The sequence below is a fragment of the Bos mutus genome, chromosome 5, assembly GCF_027580195.1.
Source record: "Bos mutus isolate GX-2022 chromosome 5, NWIPB_WYAK_1.1, whole genome shotgun sequence".
Lineage (NCBI taxonomy): Eukaryota > Metazoa > Chordata > Mammalia > Artiodactyla > Bovidae > Bos > Bos mutus.
In genome coordinates, this window is record NC_091621.1 from 43,038,072 (window position 1) to 43,063,880 (window position 25,809).

The window sequence follows — 25,809 nt, forward strand, 5'->3', positions numbered from 1 at the left end:
TGGACCACCAGGGAAGCCCTGGACCTCACTTTTTTGATGGGAGGAATGTCAACAAATTTGCCACCTTAAAGAGCAAAAGCTGCCACAGTCCTCATTGTAAACCAGAGGACAGATACACTTACATTCCCACAGATTTTTCTTACATTGTTGCAGTTAAAAGGAAATTTCAAACTCTACTACCCAATCAGGCATGATGTTACACTCCTTTTTTCAAGCTGAAATTCTTTTCTCAGCCTAAAAAAAAATTTTCCCCCTTCCAGCCCATGAACTACTACAGAATAGATGCTGAGGCCTTAACTCTCAAAGCACCAATTTTGGACCAGCATGGAAGGGGAAGAAAAATACTGAATTCTCTCAAACTGTATGGGGAGATTTGGCATTTACATAAAGGACAATACCATTAAAGAATGGCAATTTAAGGCAACTGTCCCAGTAGTTTCTGGTAAAAATACACACAGGTCTGGACTTGCCTGGTGGTACAGTGAACTCGAATCTGCCTGCCGATGCAGGGAGTATGGGTTCAAGCCCTGGTCTGGGAAGATTTTCACATTCCATGGGCAACTAAAGCCCACGGGCCACAACTACTGAGGCCCACCTGCTGCAGCTACTGAAGCCCAAGTGCCTAGAGCCTGCGCTCCACACCGCGAGAAGCCACGTCAATAAGAAGCCAGTGCAAGGCAATGAAGAGCAGCCCCATCTCACCCAACTAGAGAAAGCCAGCACACAGCAAGAAAGAGCACCCGCAAATTTAAAAATAAATACGTAAGTAGTAAAAAATACATACAGGTTTGGATCCTTAAGTTGAATTAAAATACTAATACTTTTGGAACACCTATTAATGATACATCGAGAATGATAAAAAGACAAAGAAGACGAAGTTCTCTGGAAAGAGGTCAGAAGTCTAGGCAGGAGGACGCACATTCTCCTCCTTCTGTCTTAAATGCTAGAACTGAAATAGAAACATAGCTTGCCAGGCTCTACTGTTCATGGGCTTCTCCAGGCAAGAATATTGGAGTGGGTTGCCATGCCCTCCTCCAGGGGGTCTTCTACATCCAGGGATTGGAACCTGAGTCTCTTACATATCTTGCTTTGGCAGGCGGGTTCTTTACGAATTCGCGCCACCTGGGAAGCCCCTTAGAAACAAAGAGCTCCTGGTAAATGTGACCAGGAAGCCCCAGTAAAAAGAACTGCCTGAGTTCAAGTTATTATGGATGGGTGGTGTCAAATAGTCCGGGAAACGAAGCAGGGGACAAGATAAAAGCATACACTATTAAGTGCAGAGAACTGGAAAAAGCAAGGTCTGGGGCCCCTGAAAACTCCTTCCTCGCGAGTGCGTAAAAGGTGAACGTCCGGGTCCACAGCAACACAGTGAGCCCATTTCACTGGAGAGAAATTGTGGCAGCAGGCTTGGACGCGTAGTTTCAGGAATCTCCCAGTAGAGGGCGCCATGAGCCCGGGAGTCCGCAGCTTGACTCGGCTGCGGAGGCGGTGCGTCCTGAGCCCGGGGGCGGGTCCGCCGGGCTCACATGACCCTTGCTCATGGCGGCGGCAGCAGCGGCTGCGCTGGCGGCGCTCGGCGGCCGGAGCCGGATCCTGTAGCCGGGGTGTGGGCCCGCGTCAGTCCGTCCCTCCTTCGGCCCCCTCGTTTGTCTTCCGGAGTGTGGCTGGTAGAGCCGGGATGGCGGAGCGAGGCCTGGAGCCCTCGCCGGCTGCGGTGGCGGCGTTGCCGCCCGAAGTGCGGGCGCAGCTGGCGGAGCTGGAGCTGGAGCTCTCGGAGGGTAGGAGCCGGGCGAGGGAGCGGGCGCCCGGGCGCCGCTGCGGATCGCGGCGAGGGGAGACCAGGTCCCCATCGCGCGCCCTGGTGGCCGTGCGGGCAGAGGGGAGGAGGGTGCCGGAAATCTGGCCTGGGCTTCACGTGAAGGGTCTCTCTCCTCTCCTACCCCGGGAAGTGGCTTTCCGTGTGGTTCATTGTGTTCTCTGGGAGCGGGGGAGCCGGGGCTGGGGGGAGAGGTCTTCCTCAGGCTCGGGCTGCTTTTGCGCTCTCTGTCCCCCCAAAACCCCAGACAAAGCTGTGTCCTCCCGCTTCAGGCTTCTGCCCGGGCGCCGGGGCACGGTGGGGGCGGGGTGGGGGTGAGGCCGCCCGCGGGGTGGCTGACAGCTTGCTCCTGTACTCTCTTCCAGGGGAGGGCCCCACTCCTGTTTCAGCTCCCCTTCCCCCCTTCAGAAAAAGAGAGAGACACAGGGGAAATCCGCCAGCATTTCTTCTTCCTTGTTTAACAATGCGAGATGCCTGCCCAGTGACAGGAGTGAGATAGAAGCGGGGTGGGCCGTTGAGGGTCCTAAGGAGGCCAGAAGCAGTGGCATTAACCCAGAGAGAGACACACGGGGCGGCTTTTAGACCACCTTTGTCAAAAGGGTTGTGTGTTTTTTTTTCCCCTCGGTGCCTCTATTCGGGCTGAATTTTCCGCATCTGATCACCTTTTGGAATCTTAGAAGAGGAAAGGAGAGAGGTGCAAATCCTGGCCGGCACGGTCTTTCCTTTGACAATGGATTGTTACAAGGACGCTTGGATTGGTTTTGAGAATTAAAAGAATGGAATAAATCGAGCCACTATTATTCGAGAAGTCCCTGGACAACAATGAGAGAAACGTTGCTCTGTTGTGGGCATGTGATCAGGCTTCTTGTGCAGTTGTGATCAGTTCTCCATAAAGTTCCTGTTTTTGTCACAGGCTGCCTCTGAGACAAAAGCAGCATTCTCTCCAAGCTTGATATCAGTACTGTGGTGGTGCCCCCAGAGTTGCATATTCTTGAGTTCTGTGCCAAAGGCCCTCTCCACTAGCATTTTTCAAGTGGATTAAAAATTACTGATTGGAAAAGAAGAATGTGACAAGTTTCCAGGAGAGTTTTGACTTTTTGTTTACTTATCAAGGCAGTCTCTCTACACACCCCTCCCCCCATCCTTTATAGTAAAAAAAACCAGAAGTAGATTTGAGTGTTATAAAGTCACTTGGGCATGGAAGGAAATAATTATTCTTAATAACCTTGTTAGGGTTTCCCAATGTATAGGGAGGTGCCCTTTTCATTTGCACTCAATTAGCAACGTATTATTTTTCAGTTTATCATTTGGGGAGTTACTCTTTGGCCAGCCCCCAGTATCAGTTGTGGTGGATGAGTCTGTTTCTGTGAAATGTTCAGGGCATTGCTATCTTGATTCTACCTCTCAAAATACCTCATTCTTCTAGACTAAAGCATTGTCATTCAATCCATGATGACTTTCATTCAAATTGGACTTTTAAAGCAAGTTAGAGTAACACATCCGCTATCTTTGATTAGCTAGGAGGAAAGAAGTTTGGCTGGATGTTTGCGTCAGAAAGAGATTAAAAATAGGAGTTAATTGCTTTTACTTGGAGAGGGAAATCCTGGAAGCTCCTTATTCTTGGTATATCTGCTTCCAGCTGATTATTGTTTACTTCTCTGGTTGTTTCTAGAGATGATTCCAAGGAACTGTTTCTAGGACTCATACTGGCTAGCTCACGTTTCCTTGAAGAAGGTGTGAAAGTCCTACAGACTGTAAGGCTAAGGCTTCAGCATTTTTCAGGACAAGTGCATGGTTTCTTTCCTGTTGCAGGATTGTTTTGGTTTGGCATGTGACTGGGATTTGAAATGGTTTCTTAAAGATTTATGCTACATTATCCGGTATTTCATCTCTTTTAGCGATGGAAAACTGGAAAAAATACAGTTGAAAAACCTCAGGCCTGCAGTGTCAGCATCTTGACCATCTGTTTGTCTCTCTTGCTTAAAGTACAGAGAATGGTTGACTAGAGAAGTAGGTAGACATTTTTAGGAATTCAAGTGAAGTTGAAACCACCACCAACAATCCCCAAATCTATAGCACAGTGTTATTTGTGATGCCTGTTAGCATATTTTGAAGGGACCTTTGTTTGTTTTACATCTTCTCTAGAGTTACTGCTCTGACAAAAGTACTTTTTTCTTTGGGAAAAAAGAGACTTTTAACTATGTGTTTATCGTGTGTGATTGGCTTTGTTGCTCTCATTCCTCGATTTTATTCATTTTTCTCGGTTCAGGCTGTAGTGGGTCCTAATTACAGCGGTTGCCTGAGCTGTATGCCGTTAAAGAATTTTCTTTGTGCTCACTTGTGTTTTCAGCTGCAGGCTTGGGTCGCAGATGAGCCAGCTCTGTGCTGGAACGCAGGTTGTGCCTCCCTGGGCCGTTTGCCGCAGAGCGCGTCGCAGAGCCCAGTGCTGTGGCTGGTGCTCTGTTCAGGCGGGTCACTGTGGACTTGGTACTTCAAGCTGCCTGCGTTTGCAGCAGAAAGAACAGGCCAGCACTGTCCGGAGAATCATTGAAAATTGAACTAACACCTAGTCACAAATTTTTCTGTAGACTAATTGAATAGGTAGGAGGTTTCTATAAGTATTCTCATAACTGAAATTTTTTCATGACCTACATGTACTATTATATTTTTGTATATTTGGCAATGAGCTTTGTTGTCTGAACTTAAATCGTATGTTTTAGTCAAGTGTATGCACATAAAATAACACTAATGATGGGAATTTGTTTAAATTTGTCTGATAATACGTTGTATTTGTGTTATGATTTGATATGTTATGTCATTCGAGCCTCACTTTTTTTTTTTATTTAACAGAAGGGAAAACCAAGACTCAGAAAGGTTAAGTGTTTTGTTAGTGAGTATTAGCTGCTCACTAATTAGTGCCAGTATCTTAAGCTGCCATATTATTATGGCATCTGTTACCATTGAATGATTTAAATATCTGTATAGTTATTGTACAAGCTATTAAGTCTAATTTTTACTCTAAGCAAATGCTACAAAACAGTTGTGTGTCGGGACTTCCCTGGTGGTCCAGTGGCTAAAACTCCAGGCTCCCAGTGCAGGGACCCGGGATCGATCCGAGAGCAGGGAACTAGATCCTGTGTACTACACTAAGACCTCGTGCAGCCAAATAAATATTAAAAAAAAAAAGAAAAACTTTTATTAAAAAAGTTGTATGCCATAATTCTAAAGAGTCTTATTGATTGACTTTCTGAAATCTCTTTTAAAATCTATCATTCACTTATTTGATTGAGCAGACATTGATTTTCTGCTTACTGTGTGCTCAGGACACAGAGGTTAGCAGGGTACTGTGCTCGCTTTCAAAGATCTCTGAGTCTGAAAGGGAAATTACTTAAAAATGCCAACAAAACAGTTCATGATACCAAAGGGTACATAAGAGTTTGTACAGAGGCTGCCTTCTAAGAAAAGAGGAAACTGCTTTATCGCTGTGAAAAAGAAACAGTACAGACCTGGATGCTGGTGGAGAGGGCTGTGATGAGCCTGGTGCAGCTCAGTCCTAAGTGTGAAGGAGGAAGGCTGTCTGTGGTGTATCGAGGACGGCGTGGGGTGGGAGTCTTTCTGCCTGAGAACAGTCCCAGGGTGACAACTGGAAAGGTATTTAAGATAAAATAACACTTACAGGAAGGGATCCTCCCTTTTCTTGTTTGAACACTTCTCTGAGCACAAACACAACAAACCCAGACACATCCTCCCTTTCTCCTGTCTATTTCATCACATAACTCAGGGTCCTCAAAGCGTGGTACAGGTCGGCCTCAAAGGTGGAGGGTTAAGACACGGCTGCTTCCCAGGAGTTGAAGTGCACCCCCTCTAGGAGGTGGGCAGAGGAGTTGAAGAGGAAAGGGGAGAGATGCTGAGTTGAGATTGTGTTGCACAGTCTCCAGACTGGGAGTTTAGAATTAAGCCACCAGAGAACTGGTAAATCCTTCTTGTTTTACTTATCATGGAAATTAGTGTGGCCACTCCTCCTCAAATATGTAGCATAGTCATGAATTCATAAGAAACACGTTTATTGGAAAGTGACATCTAAGCAGTTGTCTTTCTTGGTGTTAGAAGTACTAAGGAAAGCAGGTGTGTGGGTTTTTGAATAACCCAAACAGGGCATTAGCTAAGTGGTTTATTCTCTGGAACTTGAATATCTCTTTTGGTGGGCTGTGCTCGCCTTACGTTGGAACACATCTTTAGGAATTGCTCGTCAGAGCCTGTGACGCATAGCTCAGCAAACCCTGATGGTGGCAATTTTTAATTCTTTGAGGGCAGAGTTTCATTTTATAGGTCACTTGGTGTCAAGTAGAGAAAAGCTGGTGGATGTTTTCTTGGAGTCCCAACTAGCTGTGAATGAAAAAAAATTAGAGTGATTATATATAAATGGGTTTTATTTGTGACTGTCAAAAAACTAGAATGGTGGTAAACTGGTTTTGAGGGCAGTTCCAGAAAGTAGTGACAGACAAAGTCATTGGAAGGATGATTCACTTTACTGTAAAGGATGGCGCTTGTTTAGACATTCTAGTTCTATGTACTGACATTTTGAAAAATTTATCTCATTGTTTGACAGTCCCATAACATTGAGGGGAATTTTTGAACAAGAGAAATCTCTAATCCTTCCCTCTCAGCCCAGCGCTTGATGGCAGCTTTCTTTCCTGGCCTATGTGTGGATTAGCGCCTCAGGGTTGAAAGTTCAGATGATTGGCTAAAAAGGGCCTTCACATGTGTTTGTATTGTAATGATTACAGTCCTTCATGGTTCTCATGATTAATCAGGAATGCTCTCTGAAACACTCCTTCCTGCTCTGCACCTCCTCGGCACCATTTCTCACAGTTCCTTAAGAATTAGTGGAAGTTCTACCTTTTTTCTAAACCTGCCCCTGACCACTGTGAGCTCTCTTGCTCCAGATCTTACACCATTTACATTTTTGCCAGTCATAGGTTTTTTTAATTATTTAAGTTATTTTTCATTTCATCTCAATGTAAACTCCTGCAGAGGTCATTCTTTAAGTCCTTTTAACAACTGCTGACCAATTTCTTTCTTGTAGTAAGAGTGCAATAAATTTTTGCTCACCTCATTTAGATGTGAATTGAAACATAAAGTCTCTGTCTTGGGGATTTGATCTTGGCACGAGGCAGGGTTGTATGATCATATGAGGAGTGTGGGCTTTGGCACCTGGTGGGCTGGCATCCAAGTCCTGGCTGTCACTGAGCTCTCTGACCTTGGACGGACTGCCTAACCTCCCTTGTTTTAGTTTCTTCCATTCTTGAAAAAAGGAACAGCAACCTTAACCTTACTAGAGTTGTAAGGCGGTTTAAAAAGAGATCCTAGGAAAACAGCTGAGCGTGGTGTGTGCACGCAGTCAGTGCTCCTTAAGTGTAATCTTTACTGTTTCTGATAGTGAATAGATACGTAGTGATTTGGCTGTTTTTAATATCTTCTGTTACTTAGCAGAATATGGTTATGTATGAAGTGATGAATGGAATCAATTTGTGTAATTCTTTTCTGTAAGTAAGACTTGACTCCTCCATCAGTTGCTCCTGTCGGCACCCTCTACCCTTGTTCAACACGTGTTGAGTCACGGCAGGCAGTTGACTAGAGCAGAAAAGAGTAGCTGGTTTGTTTCACACAGGCATCTGGCATGTGTGCATATCCAAGCCTGTAGGTTCCAGCAAATGGCTCTGACATTTAAGCATGGTTTCTTAGACTCAAGCGTCTCCGAGCTATGAAAGGGCACATGTGGATACTCAGCCTTCACTTGTGTTTTTTGACTCTTCTTTTTCCTCCATTTGTCCTTAGTGAACAAATCCTTTCAATTCCTCCTTCAAAACTTTCCTTGCATCCACTTTTTTTTGAGTTGCATTTATCTCCAGCCTTGTTCAGTCCTTTGTCTTTAGACTTATGAGTCAGCTCTAGATTGATCTTTTATCTTTTAAAAATACTACTTTGATCTAAAACCGTTGGTAAATCCAAGGCCCTGTAACTCATTGTCTTTAAATTCTGAGATTTGTGAAAGCAGGGATGGTCTTCTGTATCCTTTATGCCTAGAGTCTAACTGAGTGCTTTTATGCACATTTTTTGGTAACTATGTCATAGATGTTTAAGTAAAAGTTTTTCATGTATTTGTGGGTTTTTGGTTTTTTTTTTTAATATTTATTTATTTGGCTGCACTGGGTCTTAATTGTGGCATACAGGTTCTTTGGTTGTGGCATGCAAACTCTTAGTTGAGTTTGATCTAGTTCCCTGACCAGGGGTCGAACCCAGGCCCCCTCCCTTGACAGCATGGAGTCTTAGCCACTGGACCGCCAGGGAAGTGCCTCATATACTTGTGTTTATAGTGAATAAGTTGCCTTCCCTTGTGGATGCTCTTCGGTGAACAAAATATCTTCTGAAAAGCCGTTTCTTTGGAATTCTGTAGCATCACAGCTGACAGGATCTTTGGATGCGTGGGTTGGCTTTCGTGGACCTGGAGATGCTGAAGTCGTGTGTAGTGTGCTTTGAGTGTGCTTACGTGCCTTTCTGTGAAGGAGAGTGTCCAGCTTTCTTCAGTTTCTTTTTTTTTTTTCGTCAGTTTCTTAAAGAGGACTGTGAAGCGAGGTTGAGAACCAAATCTGTGGACTTCCCTGTAGGTCCAGTGGTTAAGAACCTGCCTGCTAACTCAGGGTACACAGGTTTGATCTCTCGTCTGGGAAGCTAAGATCCCACATGCCGTGGGGCAGCTAAGTCCTTGTGAGTAGAGCCCATGCCCCGCAACAAGAGAAGCTACTGCAGTGAGACCCCTGCACCGCAATGAGAGAGTAGTCCCCGCTTGCCGCAGCTAGAGAAAGCCCGCACGTAGCGATGAAGACCCAGCACAGCCAATAAATAAATAAATAATATTTGGGGGGAAAAAAGAAGGCAGCAAAGGAGAATGGCTGCTAACCTAGCCCCTCCTTCCCACTGTGCTTTAAAAAAAAATGAACCAAATCTGTAAGACCAGTTTTCATCGTTACTAGTTGGTAAGGAGGGCCAGGCTCCCTGAGCCTCTCTTCAACACTCACACACTTCTCTCTTTCAGTTCCCGTGTATCCCCTTTCTGTCTTTTCTCAGAGGAAGAGCTGTCACGCTCCCATTCTGCAGCTTATCCCTCTGACTGTGCTCTCTCCCGCCCCTTCTCTTCTGGGATCTTGGGATCTTACTTTATTGATTGCTCTATTCATTTGCAGTCTCCTGTCTTTGTCTTTTCCTCTCATCCTTAGCCTCCCACTTAACACTTGACTCTTGGCTCCTTCCCTTCAGCCTATGAAGGTACTGATGTTTCTCTCATCTTGAGCAAAGTCTCTTCCTACAGCCCTTTGTTGGAACCTGTTTGCTCTTGAGTGCCAGTGTTCTCCCCCTCTCATAGATCCTTAATTTCTTACTTTTGCTCACTCTTCAGTCCATTGCTTTTTCCTCATCAAGCCTCTGAAACAGCTGTTTCCAAGGCCAGTAGTGACTTCTGATTTCAGACTGAAAAGGACCCACGGTTTACAGCATCTTTCTCTGCAGCATTGGATACCACGCTCCATTATCTTTATGAAACTTCCTTCTTCCGTAGCTTGTATGGCGTCATTTCCTTCCAACTCCCTAACTGTTCCTCCTTTAGCTCTCCCTTGGGCTTCTTTTTCTCTCTTTCTCCCAGTGTGGGTGTTCCTATATCAGTCATTAGCCTTCATCTCACTTCGCATACACTTGCTGAGTGTATGTGAGCACCTCTGCCCAGGGCTTGAGCTCTCTTGACTGGGAGATGGCTTTCTAGTCTCTATCTTTAGTCCTAACTCCCATCTGCTCCCTTGATTCCCATTGATTCCCCCTAGACAGCTGTAACTTAGGAGATCCCAAACTGTACTCCTTGTTTCAGTCTGCTCCACAGATACTTGGGGGTCATCCTTAACTTCTAATGAGTCAGTAAATCCTGTTGATTCTGCTTCCTCCCCTCCATTCACGTTGTTTCTGCCTTTGTTTATGCTCTTACCATCTTTTACTGAGACTATTGCAGTAGTCTCCTAACTTGTCTGCCTGCCTTCAGTCTCTTTTCCCTCCAGTTCATCCTTCTCTATTCTGTGATGGAACGATCATCCTGAAACACAGATCTCATTGTGTCCTTTTGCCTGAAAATTTTTCATTGGCTTCTTCTATCCACAGGATAAAATCCAGGCATCTTTTGTGTATCAAGACCTTTGTAACCCTCCTTCCTGTGCCTCCCACAGTTTTGCTCTTGTCTCTAGCCATGCCGAACGACTTGTCCTTCCCTAAATGCATGGTGCTTCTTCACTTCCATGCCATTGTCTTGTAGGGGGCTTCTCAGGTGGCTTAGTGGTAAAGAATCCACCTGCTGACACAGGAAACGCAGGAGATACGGGTTGGATCCCTGGGTCAGGAAGATCCCCTGGAGTAGGAAATGGCAACCTACTCCAGCATTCTTGCCTGGAAAATTCCATGGACAGCGGAGACTGGAGGGCTGCAATCCGTGGGGTCACAAAGAGTCAGAGATGACCGAGTGACTGAGCACGTGTGCCATTGTACTGTACACACTGCCTTTCTCTGAGAAATGCCCACTCTGACATACTCTTCCCTTTTTTCTGCCTGGTTGACTTCTCCACTCAATTTCCTGTAAGACGCCAGCCTTTCTTAAGCTCTCTTAAGAAGTTAAGGTCTCTGTATAAGTAGCCATCAATTATTGAGTGCTTGTTATGTAACAGGGTTTATAAACTGTGTATACCCTGCCCAGCCAGGTAAGTAGGTGCTGAGTACATCGCTCCTATTATCATGATGATGAGGGAACTGAGCTAGCAAGAAGCACCCGAAGCTTGCGAGGCATACAGGGTGTGCCAGAGCCGCCCGTTACACATGACCTGGTCTTTCCCTTTCTCCCTGCCAGTAGCAGAAACATCTGATGTGAATGGCAAAGGAGAGAGAACACAGTTGGGTTCGAGTCCTGTCTCCCCTGCTTACTGTGTGACCTTGGACAAGTCTTTGAAGTGTGCTTCTAATCCTAACAACTCCTAAACAAAGTGTGTTGTTTCCATTGTGTAGAGACTTGTTAAGGAATGTGAAGTCTGGAAGTACAGTGTGCTGGGGTTGGAACCCAGGTCGGCGTGGCTCCAAAACCCATGGTATTTCCATACTGGCTCCATCTCCCTGAATCACATTGTTTCAAGTAATTTCAGCAGAATTCTCTTCCATCCTCACTCTTGGACCCCCTTTTCTTAGGATACAGTTTCTGTCTTTGATGTTTGGGAGTAGGGCTCCTTGGAAAGACAAGAATGGAAATGTTCCATCCTATTCTAGGAGAAATAGATAGGAATAGGAGTGAGGTTATTCTTGACCTTGCTTTGCCAGAACCCTGGGGAGTTAGCACTCTGAAATGTGTTTGGAGAAGTTCCATCTGCCTAACTTCTGGCAAGGTGTGGCTGCTTTATTTCTTAAAAGAACTAAAGATATTGGGTAAAATCCTTTTAAGATTGTGTGTCTGTAAAGTAAGAGATAATTTTGTGTACTTATATTTGGATGTGAAATTAATTTTTCTTCCTTGAATTGAGATGGGGATGATGAAAAGCTGAAAAGGGGAAATTCAGAAATAAAATATTTTGAATGCTATACAGGTCAACCCTAAATGAAAGCCCACAGGATGTCTTTGAAAGGTCCTTGTGTCCTGGACTTGTTTTTTTCTGAGCTTCAGGTTGAGTATTGTGGTTCTGTTCTGCTTCAGAAAGAATTTTTAGTTTAGTTTTATTTTTTTCCTTAGGATATTTATGTTTAATTTAAAAATTAATGTTTAAACTAATGTAGGTATTTCTGTAGACATGTACTTTTAATTGATTTTTTGGGAGTTACTTCTCTGTTTTATGAAGGAATAGTGCTCTAATCTTTTTTTTTTTTTTTTTAGAGGATTCTTGCTTTTAGGGATAAATTAAGGCGGTTAGGATTTTCTTTCTTTCTTCTTAAGGACCTTGGGTTATGTTGTCTCAATTTATTCATAGGCTGGAACCTTGTGGGTTTTAACTCAGGTCAGGCATGAATGCATTATGGTGCTGGCCAAGTCTTGTCACTTAATCTCCTTTTTAAAGATGAACCCAGCAGGAATCGTTAGGAGAAGCTTCTGATAGTTTCTTGTTTAGTAGATCTGTGACTTTTTTTTTAAATTGATGTATAATTGACGTACAACATTGTATTTATTAATTTCTGGAGTATGACACAATGATTCGATATTTCTGTATGTTAGGAGATGGTCACCTTAGTAAATCTCATTAACATCTATCACCATACAGAGTTTTCTTTCTTGTCTTAAAACTGTGAAGAGTTGTCATTCTTACTTTATTGGACTTCCTTTCTGGTTTGGAAAAACTTTCATTTTTAAATTGAACATGTAGCAAAAGCACTGGTGAGTTTTCCTCTTGTGGTTCTTTGCTTACTGTTTCCTTCAAGGAGACCAAGGGAAGTCCTAGAAGAAAACTTCCTGTTTAAAAAAAAAGCTTCCTCATTTGTTGGTTCTCTGAACTCTTAACTTCTAACGTTACTCATACATTATAGCTATTTTTCAGATGATCTTAAAGTTACTGTGTGATCATTTGCATAAATACTGTCATCTCCCTTTGTAAGGTGCTTGAGGACAGCCCACGGCATCCTTTAGCATAAGTTTTTTTCAGCACCTATTCCGCCAGTGAATGAATCTAGACTCTGTCATCAACCTCCCTATCTATTCTTATTTCCTTGTATCTGACAGACTCTTCTATTACAGTTAGACTTGTTTCCTCACCCTTTTCCTCAAACAGCTCATTCCTATCTCTGTGCCTTTGCAGTGATTATTTTCTGTGTCAGGGCTGCGTTTTCTCCTACTGAAATTTACCTGTGGTTTCACGGCCTGATTAGATGGCCTTTTCATCATGAAACAGACTGACTACTTTAGTCCTTATTAATTTCTTCTGTTTTAGGCTCTTGTATTCAGTAACAGTTTAACACTTAACTGACAGCTTTGTTTTGTGTATGTTGTTTTTGCCTCAGCAGTTAGACTTTATTTTTAAAAAATTGATTAATTATTGTTATTATTTTTTTGCTGTGCTGGATCTTCATTGCTGTGCCAGCTTTTCTCTAGTTGCAGCTAGCAGGGGCTGCTCTAGCCGTGTGTGGTGCGTGGGGTTCTCATTTCGGTGGCTTCTCTAGTGCAGCCCGGGCCCTAAGCTGCACAGGCTTCAGTAGCTGTGGCACGTGGGCTCGGTATTTGTGGCTCCTGGGCTCTACAGCACAGGCTCAGTGGTTGTGGCTCATGGGCTTAGTTGCTCTGAGGCGTGTGGTATCCTCCTGTATCAGGGATTGAACCCAGTCTCTTGCATTGGCAGGCAGATTCTTTACCACTGAGCCACCAGGGAACCCCCTTCAGTTAGACTTTAGTTTTTGTGAGTGTAATGAATGACAAGGTTTTCTACCTTTTGGAACTTGTAAGGTGCTGAACATATCATTGTATCAATAAAGATGTAATGAGCACATTTATTTACAAGATCTAGTGAGAGATGCATAAAAGACAGGTTCCCTGCTTTCAAGGAGCTTTCAATCTAGTAGCTTCTCTTAGAAGTATTAATTTCAAGTAATTGTCTTTTGAGTGAGCACTTACAAACTTTTTTTTTTAAACTTGAGTGGTAAGATATAGCCTTTAAACAACTCCATTTGAAATCATTTTGGGAAAGTGGTAGCTTGAGCACATCACTCCTGCCCTCTTTTTAAAACTCAGTTCAAATGAAATAACAATTTCAAAGCTTAGAACAAAAATACTAAGAATTGGAATGGAAACTCATGAAAGTGGGAGGACTTGAAGGATAGATCCAGGAAGCCAAAAGTGCAGATAATAAGAATTTTAGGGGAAATAACTAGTAGAAGAAAAATTCGCTGAGACAAAAAAGATTGCAGATTGAAAAAGATCACAGATTGAATGAATTCACTGTCTTTCAGGCAAGATGGATGAGAAAAGGCACAAATCTAGGCATATTCTGATAACATTCCTGAATTCAGTGATAAAGGAAAAAAAAATTCTACAAACTCAAAAGAGGATAAAGATACCAAAAAAAGTTAAAACTACAATAAAATCGGCTGTTCTCATTTGCAACACTATAGTGATGGTGTAAGAAGCAAACTAGTCAGAGAAAAGGTCTACACTACCAAAATCTTACATGCAGTCTAGATACTGTTCACCTTTCAGGAAAAGAAAGCTCCATGTGGGTGTGCAAGAATTGACATCATATCACCCATAGACTTGAATCTGAGCAATATACTATAAGCAAACATAATTATTTCCTTTCCTCGAAACAGTGATTGACAACAGATTTTGAAATATGTATATATATCATGTGCTATACGAATGTGCTCTTGTTACTGTAAGTTCTACACTACATGTATGTATATATATAAAATTACATACATTGAGAATAATAAGAAATGTGTTATATAAATGGTAAGTAAGGATCTTTGAAATTAAAGAGACATATCGAAAGAGAAAACCTTGTTATCTGAATGAGATATCCTAAATGAGTCCAGCAAAACTCAGACATCAAGGGACAGGGTGGTATGGGGGTGAGAGGGAACTACAAGCTTCTTTGGTATCTTTAGAATGTTGGCAGGGGAAGCATGGCAATGAACTGCCTTAATGAGAAGAATACTTCTTTTATAATGGTGTTAAAAAATTATAAAATACTTAATGGAAAGTATCACAAAAAAGGTACAGGGTCTGTGTGAAGAAAATTGTTAAGTGTTAAGGATGATTTGAAAGAAGTGGAAATGTATACCATGTTCCTGGATGGGAAGACTATGTGTAAATTTAATGGAAATTAATTACAACTCCAGTGGAGAGTTCTTCTGAAGGTAGGCAGTCAGGTAAAACAGTCTGTGTTCATATGGAAGAATAAATGTTTTACAATAGCCAAGAAAACTTAGACACAGAATAGTGAGGTGGTTCTTGCTTTACCAAGTATTGAAACAAATTCTAAAATGATTAGTATCATACTCGAAGCAGTATGGTATTAATATTTGAATAAGGGATGAGCAAACAGAATAGGGTGTCCCAATCCTTGTATATATAAGAGAAGTATTTATGAAAATATGAAAGTTTAGTTGAAAAGATCTTTCTTTAAATTACAAATAATGCTTTTTATTATATAACATCGTACAGTACTCACATTACAGAAGACAGAACCTGACAAATTCGTGTTGTTGTCTAGACGCTAAGTCATGTTTGACTCTCTTGCAGTTCCATGGACTGTAGGCTGCCAGGCTCCTCTGTCCATGGGATTTCCCAGGCAAGAATACTGGAGCGGGTTGCCATTTCTTCCTCCACTGTCTCTTAAAATAAGTTAACCAGGGCTCCATAGGGTATCAGAAATACTAGTACTGTATTTATCTTTGATACTCTATTTATCCTGCCAAAAGGAGCACATTGGAAACAGAAAGAAGTCTGTTCCTCATGCAGTGTCTTTCCAGTGCCACTACAGACAAAGCTTAACATCGTGGCATCTGGCATAGGAAAAATATTTAAAGGTTCATCTTAATTTTCAGAGTAGGCAGTGAAGGGGAGATTTGGGTCTGAGAGGCACTAGGTTCATAAGGGACACATTTTTGATTCCTCTCTTTTCTTCAGTATAAGAGTCCATGTCTAGTCCATCAGCAAGTATTTTGGGTGCTACCCTTGCATCTGCTCCCCTCTATCTGTGGTCACTGATGATCGTTGCCTCGCCTCTGTCACATCATCTCTAGCTTCCATAGCGCCTCACCTAGCGTCCCCTGCTTCCACATGGCAGCTACAGTCAGCTCTGTAAACTAAAATTAGATGCTCTTGCTTCCCTGCCTTACAACCCTTCAACAGATTCTGTCTTTTAAATGAAATTCCAGCATCTGTTTCATGATCTACTCATTCACACTCCGGTTCCCCCATCCACGGTGCTTCAGCCACGCTGGCTGACTCTTCTTTCTCTCCTTCCACTTTTCCTCTCTCTCTTATTTCTTGTTTCCCTATCTCTCTCTCCTTTCCTCCCTCCCTCCCATTCTCTCTTTCCTTTTTATTAGCCACTGTTATCGAGTGCCCACTTTGTGCCATATAGGTACAGGCATCACAGCAGTGGTTAAAATAACAAAAGTCTCTGCCCTGGGACTTCCCTGGTGTTCCAGTGGCTAAGACTCTGTGCTCCCAAGGCAGGGGGTGTGGGTTCCATCCCTGATCAGGGAGCTAGATCCTGAATGCCTCAGCTAAATATCCCCGCATGCCCCAAGTTAGACCAATGCAGCTAAATAAATAAACATGAAAAAAAAAATCCCTGCCCTAAGGAGCTTGCATTCTGTAGGAATAGACAGAAATGAATAAGTAGATGAAATGAATAAGTACTTTATATTGCCTGTCAGATGGTAAACATTTCAGTGGAGAGAAATCGCGAAGAGGAATAGAGAATACTGGGGCCGGTCAGTGGTTGGTTTAAAATAGAGTCAGGGATGACTTTATTTGAAAATGACACTGGCACCTGAGGGTGGTGAGACTCATCATGCCTGTTCTGCCCCCAGGCCTCATTCCTTGCTTTTCTTCTGCTGGGAATGCTCTGCCCTAAAGAGCTGTGCTTGGCTGACAGCTTTGCCTCCTTTCTGTCTCAACTCAAAAGTGACCTTCTCAGAGATGTCTTCCCTGACCCCCGAGTTTAAATGAGCAACTCCTCCCGTCTTGCTCCATCTCATCTTTATTTATTTATTTTTTTTCTGTTTAAAATTTTCAACTTAATGCCGCCATTTAAAATGATCTTGCTTGTGCATTTATTCATTATCTGGTTCTCCTCCAGTAAAATGGGAGTTCCCTGAGAGCAGAGACTGTGCTGTCTTGCTGCCTGCTGGATGCCCAGGGCCTAGAATAGAAGACACTCAGTCAACACTTGTTTGCGAACAGATGGGCTTTGCAGAGAGAAGATTCCAACAGGATTCCTTAGATGGTGACAGCTTTACCGAGTAAAGAAGTGTGAGCTCTGTCCCAGGACTTCTTCTAGGAAGGGACAGGGACCCCTGTGGAAGCTGGCCAGGGCTGGAACTCAGGGGCCCACGATGTTTCCTGGCACTGGGTTAGTTTCTCACATTTGTTTTTTCTTTGTTTCCCTCACCTGTTTATCTGCGTGCTCTGATTTCCCATGTGCCTTTTACAGTTGGGTGTATGTGACAACTTTCCGTTTCATTAGCCTACCTGCTATTTATTATGCAGAAATGTATAGCAGACGCAGTGCCAAGCCTAGAAGAGCCCTTGCGTGAGAGCCGGGAGCTGGAGCTGTGCCACCGAGTGTGTGTGCTCCCCGTGTGGGGGGCCGTCCACTTCTGTGTTGCCTTTACTTGCTTGTATATTGATTCCCTTTTCCTCTGCCTTGACCAGCCGTATTACTCACAGGAACTAATCTGAGGTGTAAGCTCATTGGGTGCGTTTTTCTTTAGAATAGTGTAAACAACCTTCATTTTGATTTAACTGGTCAGTATTGGTTGGAAAAAACTAAATATTTCCCATGTTTGGTTCCCAACATCTTTTCTTGATTGCATTAAATCTTTTGCAAAACTGTTGGAAAACCAGGGAAGTGAAATATTTAGCCATATGGTAAATATTTGATTTGTTGAACTAAGTCATCGGGTAATTTATCCTAGTTTATGCAAATTGTATGGGCCAGCTAGACTGCTGAAGGCATTTATAGGCCACCCATATTATGTCCACCTGTGTGCACACAACACGTTTTTCTTAGGTCCTAATGTTTTCTCTCAAGGGCTTCTTTGAGTTCCTATGTCCAAGATAGTATTTAAACATTAAATTTATTGTAATTTTATACAAAAGAAATATAATAAAAATCTCATATTCCATTTATTGATTATTCTGTCATCAACTTGAAGTGTATCTTTGTGGCTGAGAAGAGCTTCTGAAACATGTTAATACTTTAAATTATCCTATTTCAATAAAGACAGAAATAAATATGACTTAGATGATTATCGTGTTGAAAACAAGACTAACGTGATTATTATATGTTTACCAACCAAAGATCACTATTGTCAGGAGTAGTAAGTTGCTCAGAATTCTGAATTTGATTTGATTATCGTCTAACTTTTCCTTACAATTGTTGAAAAAAGAGTTTTTCGTTAGAGGTGGAGATTCTTTCCCCTTCCGCCCTTGCCGGTTTTAGTTTTCTGTCTCCTTCCCCATAAAATGTGGATTAAAAAAATGCTATCTCATAGGATTGATATGAGAACTAATTGAGTCAGTACATAAAAATACAGTGATTTAGAGCAGTGCCCAGCCAGTGATAAGCACTGTGACTATTTCTTATGCTGCTGTGCTGCTGTGGTATTTTAAATTTCCAAAACTTCATCCACGCAGAAAGTGTGATTAGTGAGTAGAATATATGAACCCAGATTAGGTTTGAAACAGATTAGGCTATCTGAAACAGGATGGTAGTTAAAGCCATGAAAATACATGAGTTCACCCAGGAGAGGGGCTTGGGGTGAGCAGAGAGAAGTATTTCAGGCAGACCCCTAGGTACACTGACAGGCGCAGAGGAAAGGAAAACCTGCAGAGACGGCCAGGAAGAAGTGGAGGTTTAGCGAGAAAGCTAGAGAAGGAAGATCAGGAGAGTTAGGGGATCAGAAAGACAAAAGAGGGAATGATCAAATGTTGCTGCAAATTCAAGAATGGTAAGGATTGGGTGGAGTCAGTGTATTTAGCCACTAGGTGATTTTTGAATTTCGTGAGAGTAGTTTTAATGCAGTGGTCCCAGGTAACTCAGTGCCCACCAGTGCAGGAGATGAAAGAGGTATGGGTTCGATCCCTGGGTTGGGAAGATCCCCTGGAGGAGGAAATGGCAACCTACCCTTGCCTGGGAAATCCCATGGACAGAGGAACCTGGTGGGCTACAGTCCATGGGATCGCAAAGAATTGGACACGACTGAGCGACTGAGCACACATACCCACATGGGAATTAGGAGTTAAGGAGTGAATGGGAGAAAATAGATACATTTCAAAAACAAAACAATTTTAGTAAATTTGACAGTAGTTAGGAGGGGCAGAACACAACAGTATTTTAGTAGTCATTTGCAGAGATTAGATATTGCAAACTGTATCTTTATTACATAATAAATACCATAAAGAAGACACGTACAAATACGGAGGAAGATCAGGCAAAGGACATTCGTGTACCTGTGGTGTTTCTAAGGAGGATTCCTCAAAGGTGTATCACTCAGGCTCAGAGTCGTCAGTTGAGTAGGAGTTTGATGGGAAGACTGAGCAGAGAGGAGGGTACTTTAGTTGGAGGAAGGCATGGATTTCTGAATCGCTGGAGTTTGCTCAAGGAGTTAGGGTGATGAGTAGTCTCACTGCTAGAGCGTAAGGAGTAAGCTCAGTAGGTCCGATAAGGCTGGACAGGTGGGCAGGGCTGAGAGCCTGGCAGGGGCAGGGCTTAGAATCTTACATTTTATCTTGTTGGTTCTTGCTTCTCAGTAGGAAATGGGCCAGGGGTACTCTAAACTGTAGGATAAACATGCTACATCTTCTTGGGGTATCCAGTTGAAGTCTGGGAAAATTACTGCTATGTTGAAACATGAGTATGTTATAATACAGTATTTAAAATCCAAGATAAAATATAATTTTAAATTAAAAAAACATTTTTTCCGTAACGGTTGACTTCTTCAGGCTGTGCCTCTTCTCACCCTCCACCCCCCATCACTTTCTTCAGGTGAAAGGTTAAAGAGCACCCATCTGGTTCATAGGGGATCATTAAGGAACTGTAAGCAGGAGTGGATGACGTCTGTATTTGGTGGAGCTCAGCCTAGAGGAGAATGGTTTAAGGCTCCTGTGTCACATGGTCAGGGGTCACCGTTCACACGGAATACAATGTCAAATGTCTTAAGTAGATACAGACAGGATAAGAGGGCAAGACAGGAGAGGGAGACTGACAAGGTGGCTACTGAAATGAGCTGGTGGCCTCTGTGGTGAGATTGGGGAAGACGGAATGAAAAGAGGTATTTAAAGAGAGAGAATCAATTAGACCATTGTGGAGAAGAGGGGGTCATGCGATGTGTAGGAAGAACATTAAGTTGATGCCTAAGAAACCTAAGTTTCTTAGCACCTTGAGGGAAGGAGGGCATCATTACCGAGTACGGAGAATAGGGGAAAAACAAATCGGAGTATACTGCTAAGTTACTTCAGTCATGTCCGACTCTGTGCAACCCCATAGACGGCAGCCCACCAGGCTCCTTCGTCCCTGGGATTCTCCAGGCAAGAATACTGGAGTGGGTTGCCATTTCCTCCTCCAATGCAGGAAAGTGGAAGGAGATAAATTCGGTGCTTCTTAGTTGGAGAGATCGCTGGGGCCTGTGGGTAGAGATCTCTAGTGGAAAGTGGGCTATGTGTGTGTGGAGCCCTTTAGAAAGGCCCAGCCTCTTGACACACCTTCAGTGTTCCTAAGTGGCCATCACTGGCAGTGGGACCCACAGGCATGACTGAGGTGGTCTGAGGGGAACACAGGGAGTGAGGGGAGCTAAACACAGAGCTCCGGAGGTGCTGCCATGTAATGGGGAGGCGGAAGAAAAAGAACCTGAGAAATGGTCAGAGGCATGGGTGGAGAACACTCTTGAGAGTCCCCTGGACAGCAAGGAGATCAAACCAGTTATGCTTGAAGAAAATCAACCCTGAATATTCATTGGAAGGACTGATACCAAAGCTCCAATACTTTTTAAATATCAAAAAAGAAAAGAAAGAGTCATTCCTGATATCCTGAAGTCACTCTAGAGGGCCTTGGAATCTCAAACTTCACTGACTGATACAAAGAGCCAACTCTTTGGAAAAGACCCTGAGGCTGGGAAAGACTGAGGGCAGGAGGAGAAGGGGACGACAGAGGATGAGATGGTTGGATGGCATCACTGACTCAGTGGACATGAGTTTGAGCTAACCCCGGGAGTTAGTGAAGGACAGGGAAGCCTGGCATGCTGCAGTCCTTGGGGTCGCAGAGTCCGATAGGACTGAGCGATTGAACACTGTGGCTGAAGGGGAGGAGAAGCTAGAGCAGCCGAGAATTTCAGGAAGTGCCTGTTGCTGCAGAGTTAAGAGGGGACTGGGAAATGGCGGTTTACAAGTGGAAGAGGTCACTGCTGGTGACCTTTCCCTGAGCTGTTTCTGTGGTGTTGGAGGTGCGGACTACAAACCTGTCCAGAGAGGGTGAGGCCTCCTGGGTGGAAAAGAAAGTGGAGGCAGGCAGCATGCACTGCTTTTTCAAGCCTGACTGAAGCGAAGGAGAGAACAGTAGCCGGGATGTTCATACATTCACCTCTTTCCCTCCCACTGGAGGGTAAGTTGCATGAGGGCAGAAATTTCGTTTTATTCGCTGCTATATCTCCAGGGTAGAAAAGAGCACCTAGTAGGTGCTCAATAAATATTTGATGGGCGAATTAATGAGTTACATGAAGAAGGGAGAGGCTTGAGCATGTTTGTGGGGTGAAGAGTAAGAAGTCTTGGAGAGGAGGGTTTGAAGGTCTAGAAAGGATGTGATGGAACATGAGCTCCGTGACTCAGGAAAGTTTGATATTTCAAGTCCCTCTGGACTGACTGATCTAGGATACCAGGAATGATTCTTTTCCTTTCTTTTTTTAAAAGAATATTTATTTATTTGGCTTGCCAGGTCTTAGTTGAGGCATGTGGGATCTAGTTCCCTGACCAGGGATTGAACCTGGGCCCCTTGCATTAGAGTGTGGAGTCTCAGCCACTGGACCACTAGGGAAGTCCCAGAATGATTCCTTTTCTGCTGAAATTGAAGGAATGGAGGAACGAAGGGGAGCAGAGGTAGATGTTCACAGGTGGTAGAGGAGGAAGTTGAGGGAGTTCTCTCCTGATAGTCTTATGAGCATTCTCTGAGTTAAAAATAAATTAAGGATGAGTATCATATGTGTATCCTTGGAAAACATTTAGTGAAGACATTAAAAAAAACAGCACCCCTATTTAAGCAGTTAGGCTTGTGGGGAGAGTCATAGACAGGTAATTGTAGGCACACACAAGGTTGTGGTCAGTGACATAAAGGGTAGATGAGGTAAGGATGCACCCAGGGGATGAGTAAGTAGGTGAGACAAGCGGTCTCTAGTCTCGGGCAGAAATGCAGGGAGTGGCTGAGAGCTGGGTGGAGCGATCCACACACCCTGTGCGCAGCCCCAGGGACCTTCTGCCTGCAGGAGAGTGGCCTTGGATCTTGGGAAAGTGGGAGAGAAGAGGCATCGAGTGCATGGGGCTCCCTCTTTGCTCTTTGAGATAAAGTGAACAGAAACCTGAGCCTTGAGTGAAGTAGAGTCACTCATTATTAGCAGCTCTTCTGGTTCTAACCAGGCGGGTTTTCCAGTGATTTACCTCTGATTCATTTGACAGGAAACTGCTTTCCCAACTTTTGACAAACTTGTTATCTGAAAGGATTTGTCTGTTTTGAAGCGGAGGTAGTGGAGAGAAAGGATGTGACCGTGTTGCAGTAAGTCATAAAGAGCACAACATGACCATATTTATTTACCTCATCAGTCTTTAGTTAGAATTGATTTATGAAAGAATATTAAAGTATCCACTTTGTTTACATTAGCAGTTGTTTACTAATAAGGTTACTAACCCACTGGAGTGGGTTGCCATTTCCTACTCCAGGGGATCTTCCCAACCCAGGGATTGAACCCAGGTCTCCTGAGTTGCAGGCAGATGCTTTATCCTCTGAGCCACCAGGGAAGCCCCAGTAATAAGGTTACACCTGTTCAGAATTCTTTATTTTCAGTCTGAGGTCAAGACTATTTATTTCTCAGAAACTTTCTGAAAGGGAAACTAGAGTAGTAAGGATGGGTCTTCTAATTTTCGAGATGTTCATTGAAATTACATAACCCAGTGAAGCTAATTTTGTTTTTAGCTTTTGCTGTTATATTGGCCATTATTACTAATCAGTCTCTGATAGTTAAGTCAGAGTTGGACTTGAGTCCTGGTTACTTCTGTTTTTGCATTTCTCACATGTTAAAACATGTTCCTTATAAAATGATCAGAGGCTCATATTCTCAGAGTTAAAGGGGTTTTGTTTAGAACAAGTTTCACATTCTAATCCCTTATTTAAGAGCCCTACCAGGGAAGACAGATTTATAGTGCGAAAAGCACCTGTCAGTTTTTGGAGATGGAGAGAAGTACTTTTTTTCTTGCTAGAAGGTGAAATCAGAGGTTGACCAAGACATGCTAATTGGAACCTGGTATAGTCTCAGTTGGCTCAGTACTTAGAATTCACTTCTTAGAATTCATCCCACTTCTGAATGGGGAGTCAGGTCACCCTGTGTGTCTCAACCTCATTCCCCTCAGTTTTAAGGTTTTAGCCATTAGTTTGAATAGTTAGAACTCCAGTTGGGATGTTATTTGAGGGAAGAAAAATGACTTTATTAGCATTTGGGAGAGAAGCTAGGGAACAAGAGTCTTAAAGTCAGGTTGGCATCAACAGTCTGAGTACCTATTTCTCATTTTTACTTTCACTTCACTATGTTATAGCCAGATCCCTATTTTCCTAGAACTTGTGTGGTGTGTGTGTGTCTAAGAGACCGTGTTGGCGACTTCGAAAGAAACCTGATGTCTGGACCCTCTTTACTAGTTCTCATTTCTCTTGCCTTTTATGGGAATCAACTGGGAAAAGCATTTTGAGATGAGTATGTCAGAGGCAGAGTGTGAGGTAATAGGGAAAAGATCACTGGGTTCAGGTCCCTGTTCTGCTATTTACAAGCTCTGTGACCTCAGGCGAATCCTCTAACCTCTCCTAGCCTCTGGGAGATGAAGTGGGTAGGTGAGGGAATCTAGTTCTTTCCAGCTCTTAATTCCTGGGGTGACCTGTACATAAGCTTTAGGAAAATGTATGAAGAGGAAATCTACCACACACAGGCGCACACACGTGTGTATATGCACACATACACGCAGCACGTGGGATCTTAGTCCCCTGACCAGGGATCAGATCTGTGCCCCCTGCAGTGGAAATGCAGAGTCTTAACCACTGGACTGCCAGGGAATGAATTCCCGAGGAAATTCTATTTTAAATTTATTAGGACAGTTATTATTTAAAGAAAATGTATAGTGAGTTATAAATAAATTAGTTTAATCATCAGTTGCCCAATTTATATTCGTTCCATCAAAACTTGTATGTTGAATTTTCCTAAAGTGAGGTATACCTTTAATTATTCAGGATGTTACTGTTTTTGGCCTAGTGAGGCTTATGGGATGGAACTGTCTTTCTTAGAATTGACAGCTTACTGAATTCCCCTTCTAATGCATCTTCTCTTCCCTTTGGCCCTCTTCCCCCCAACCTCAGCATCTTGTGCATTTATCTTTGGTAATGCCCGTATTCCCTTTTTGGACTTTCCAGGTGGCACTGGTGGTAAAGAACCCACCTGCCAATACAGGAGACATAAGAGATGCAGTTTTGATCCCTGAGTTAGTCAGGAGGATCCCCTGGAGAAGAGCATGGCAACCCATTCCAGTGTTCATGCCTGGAGAATCTCATGGACAGAGGAGCCTGGTGGGCCATGATCCACCGAGTTGTGAAGAGTCGGACACGACTAAAGTGACTTAGCATGCATACACACGCATGCACATATTTCCTTATAGGGCTTACTTGGTGGCTCAGTGGTAAAGAATCCATCTGCTCTGTAGGAGATGCAGGTTGAATCCCTAGGTCAGGAAGATCTCCTGCAGGAGCAAATGGCAACACACTCCAGTATTCTTGCCCCAGAAAATTCCACGGTCAGAGGAGCCTCTTGGGCCACAGTCCATGGGGTTACAATGAGTCGTACACGACTGAGTGAGCATTTATACACGTATTCCCTTACATTTTTATCTTTCCCAGAGGCTGGAAATTATGTCTTACTCATCTTTACTTTTCTTATGTAAAACACTGAAGGGAAGATAATATGTGAGGATGTAGATAACAGCAGATCAAAGATAGCCCAGATTTTAATTGGGGTAAGAGGAGAATGTTGGTGTTATATATAGAAATATCTGATGTGCTGGTTTGGGGAGAAGATGATGAATACACTTTTGGACACGATGGCATCCGTGACATTGGCAGGACACTCAGACTGTTCAGCAGTCAGTTAGAAATGGTGAATGACATCCTGGAGCGGTCGGAGGATTTGCTCCGAAGAGGTTGGAAGCTCTTCATGAGGTTCATCAGAACAGATTAAGTCTTTGAAAAGGAAAGTGAAAAATGAAGCTAATGGGGAATGCCTGTGTTTAGGAAGCTAGAGAAGAAAGAACAGTCATCTAGGCTGGCAGAGGTAATCACTAGGGTAGGAGGTGCATGGTGAGCGGCTTTTATGGAGATAAATGCTCAACTGTGCTAAAGCTGCAGAAGGGTTAGGAGAATGAGATGAGGAAATACAGATGATTGGATTAGCCAGTTTCGGTCCTGCTGAATCAGAGGCTGCATTAAAAAGTGGTGAGGACACAGTGAGTCTGTAGGCTTTTTATTTTGAAGGTGGGGGGCGGGGAGAATGAAAGAACAAGGGCAGATTCAAAGGAGCCCTTATTCTTTTACTTTATTATTATTTTTTAATAATAGAGGTTATGGAGAAATCTTTATAGTCCTAGGGAGGCTGAGAAAGGAGGCTAAGAAAAGATTGTATTGGCTAGGGAGATTTGGACACAGATTGGATCCCTGGAGGGGAGATAAGGATGAATTAGAGAGCAGGAAGGTGGGGCTGGTTGGAGGAGCCTTCTCTGAGGCAGGAAAAATGGCTTGATTTGAAAAAAAATGATTTAGGGAGAGGAAATTGGTGTGGGATAAAGGGAAAAGAATAGAAAGATGGAAGATGGGGTTTTGAGACATGTGAAAAGAATTAGAGCAGAAGCTGCAGGGGAGCTTGAGAGGAATTAATGACACAAGAAAGCGATGCTGGTGCTCTGGAGACCAGACCGA

The 25,809-nt window shown here is 43.3% G+C and overlaps 1 protein-coding gene across 3 annotated transcripts in view; it reads left to right on the forward strand.

Annotated features, from left to right (window-relative positions):
- Positions 1 to 1,521: 1,521 nt before the first annotated feature.
- The window catches only part of DIP2B (disco interacting protein 2 homolog B), a 230,968-nt gene continuing 206,680 nt past the window's right edge, over positions 1,522 to 25,809 (forward strand). For all 3 annotated transcript variants that reach the window (XM_070370766.1, XM_070370768.1, XM_070370769.1), the window contains exon 1: positions 1,522 to 1,778. In XM_070370766.1, coding sequence (XP_070226867.1) covers positions 1,679 to 1,778 — 100 coding nt within the window. In that variant the 5' untranslated portion in view covers positions 1,522 to 1,678. The remainder of the gene's footprint in view (positions 1,779 to 25,809) is intronic.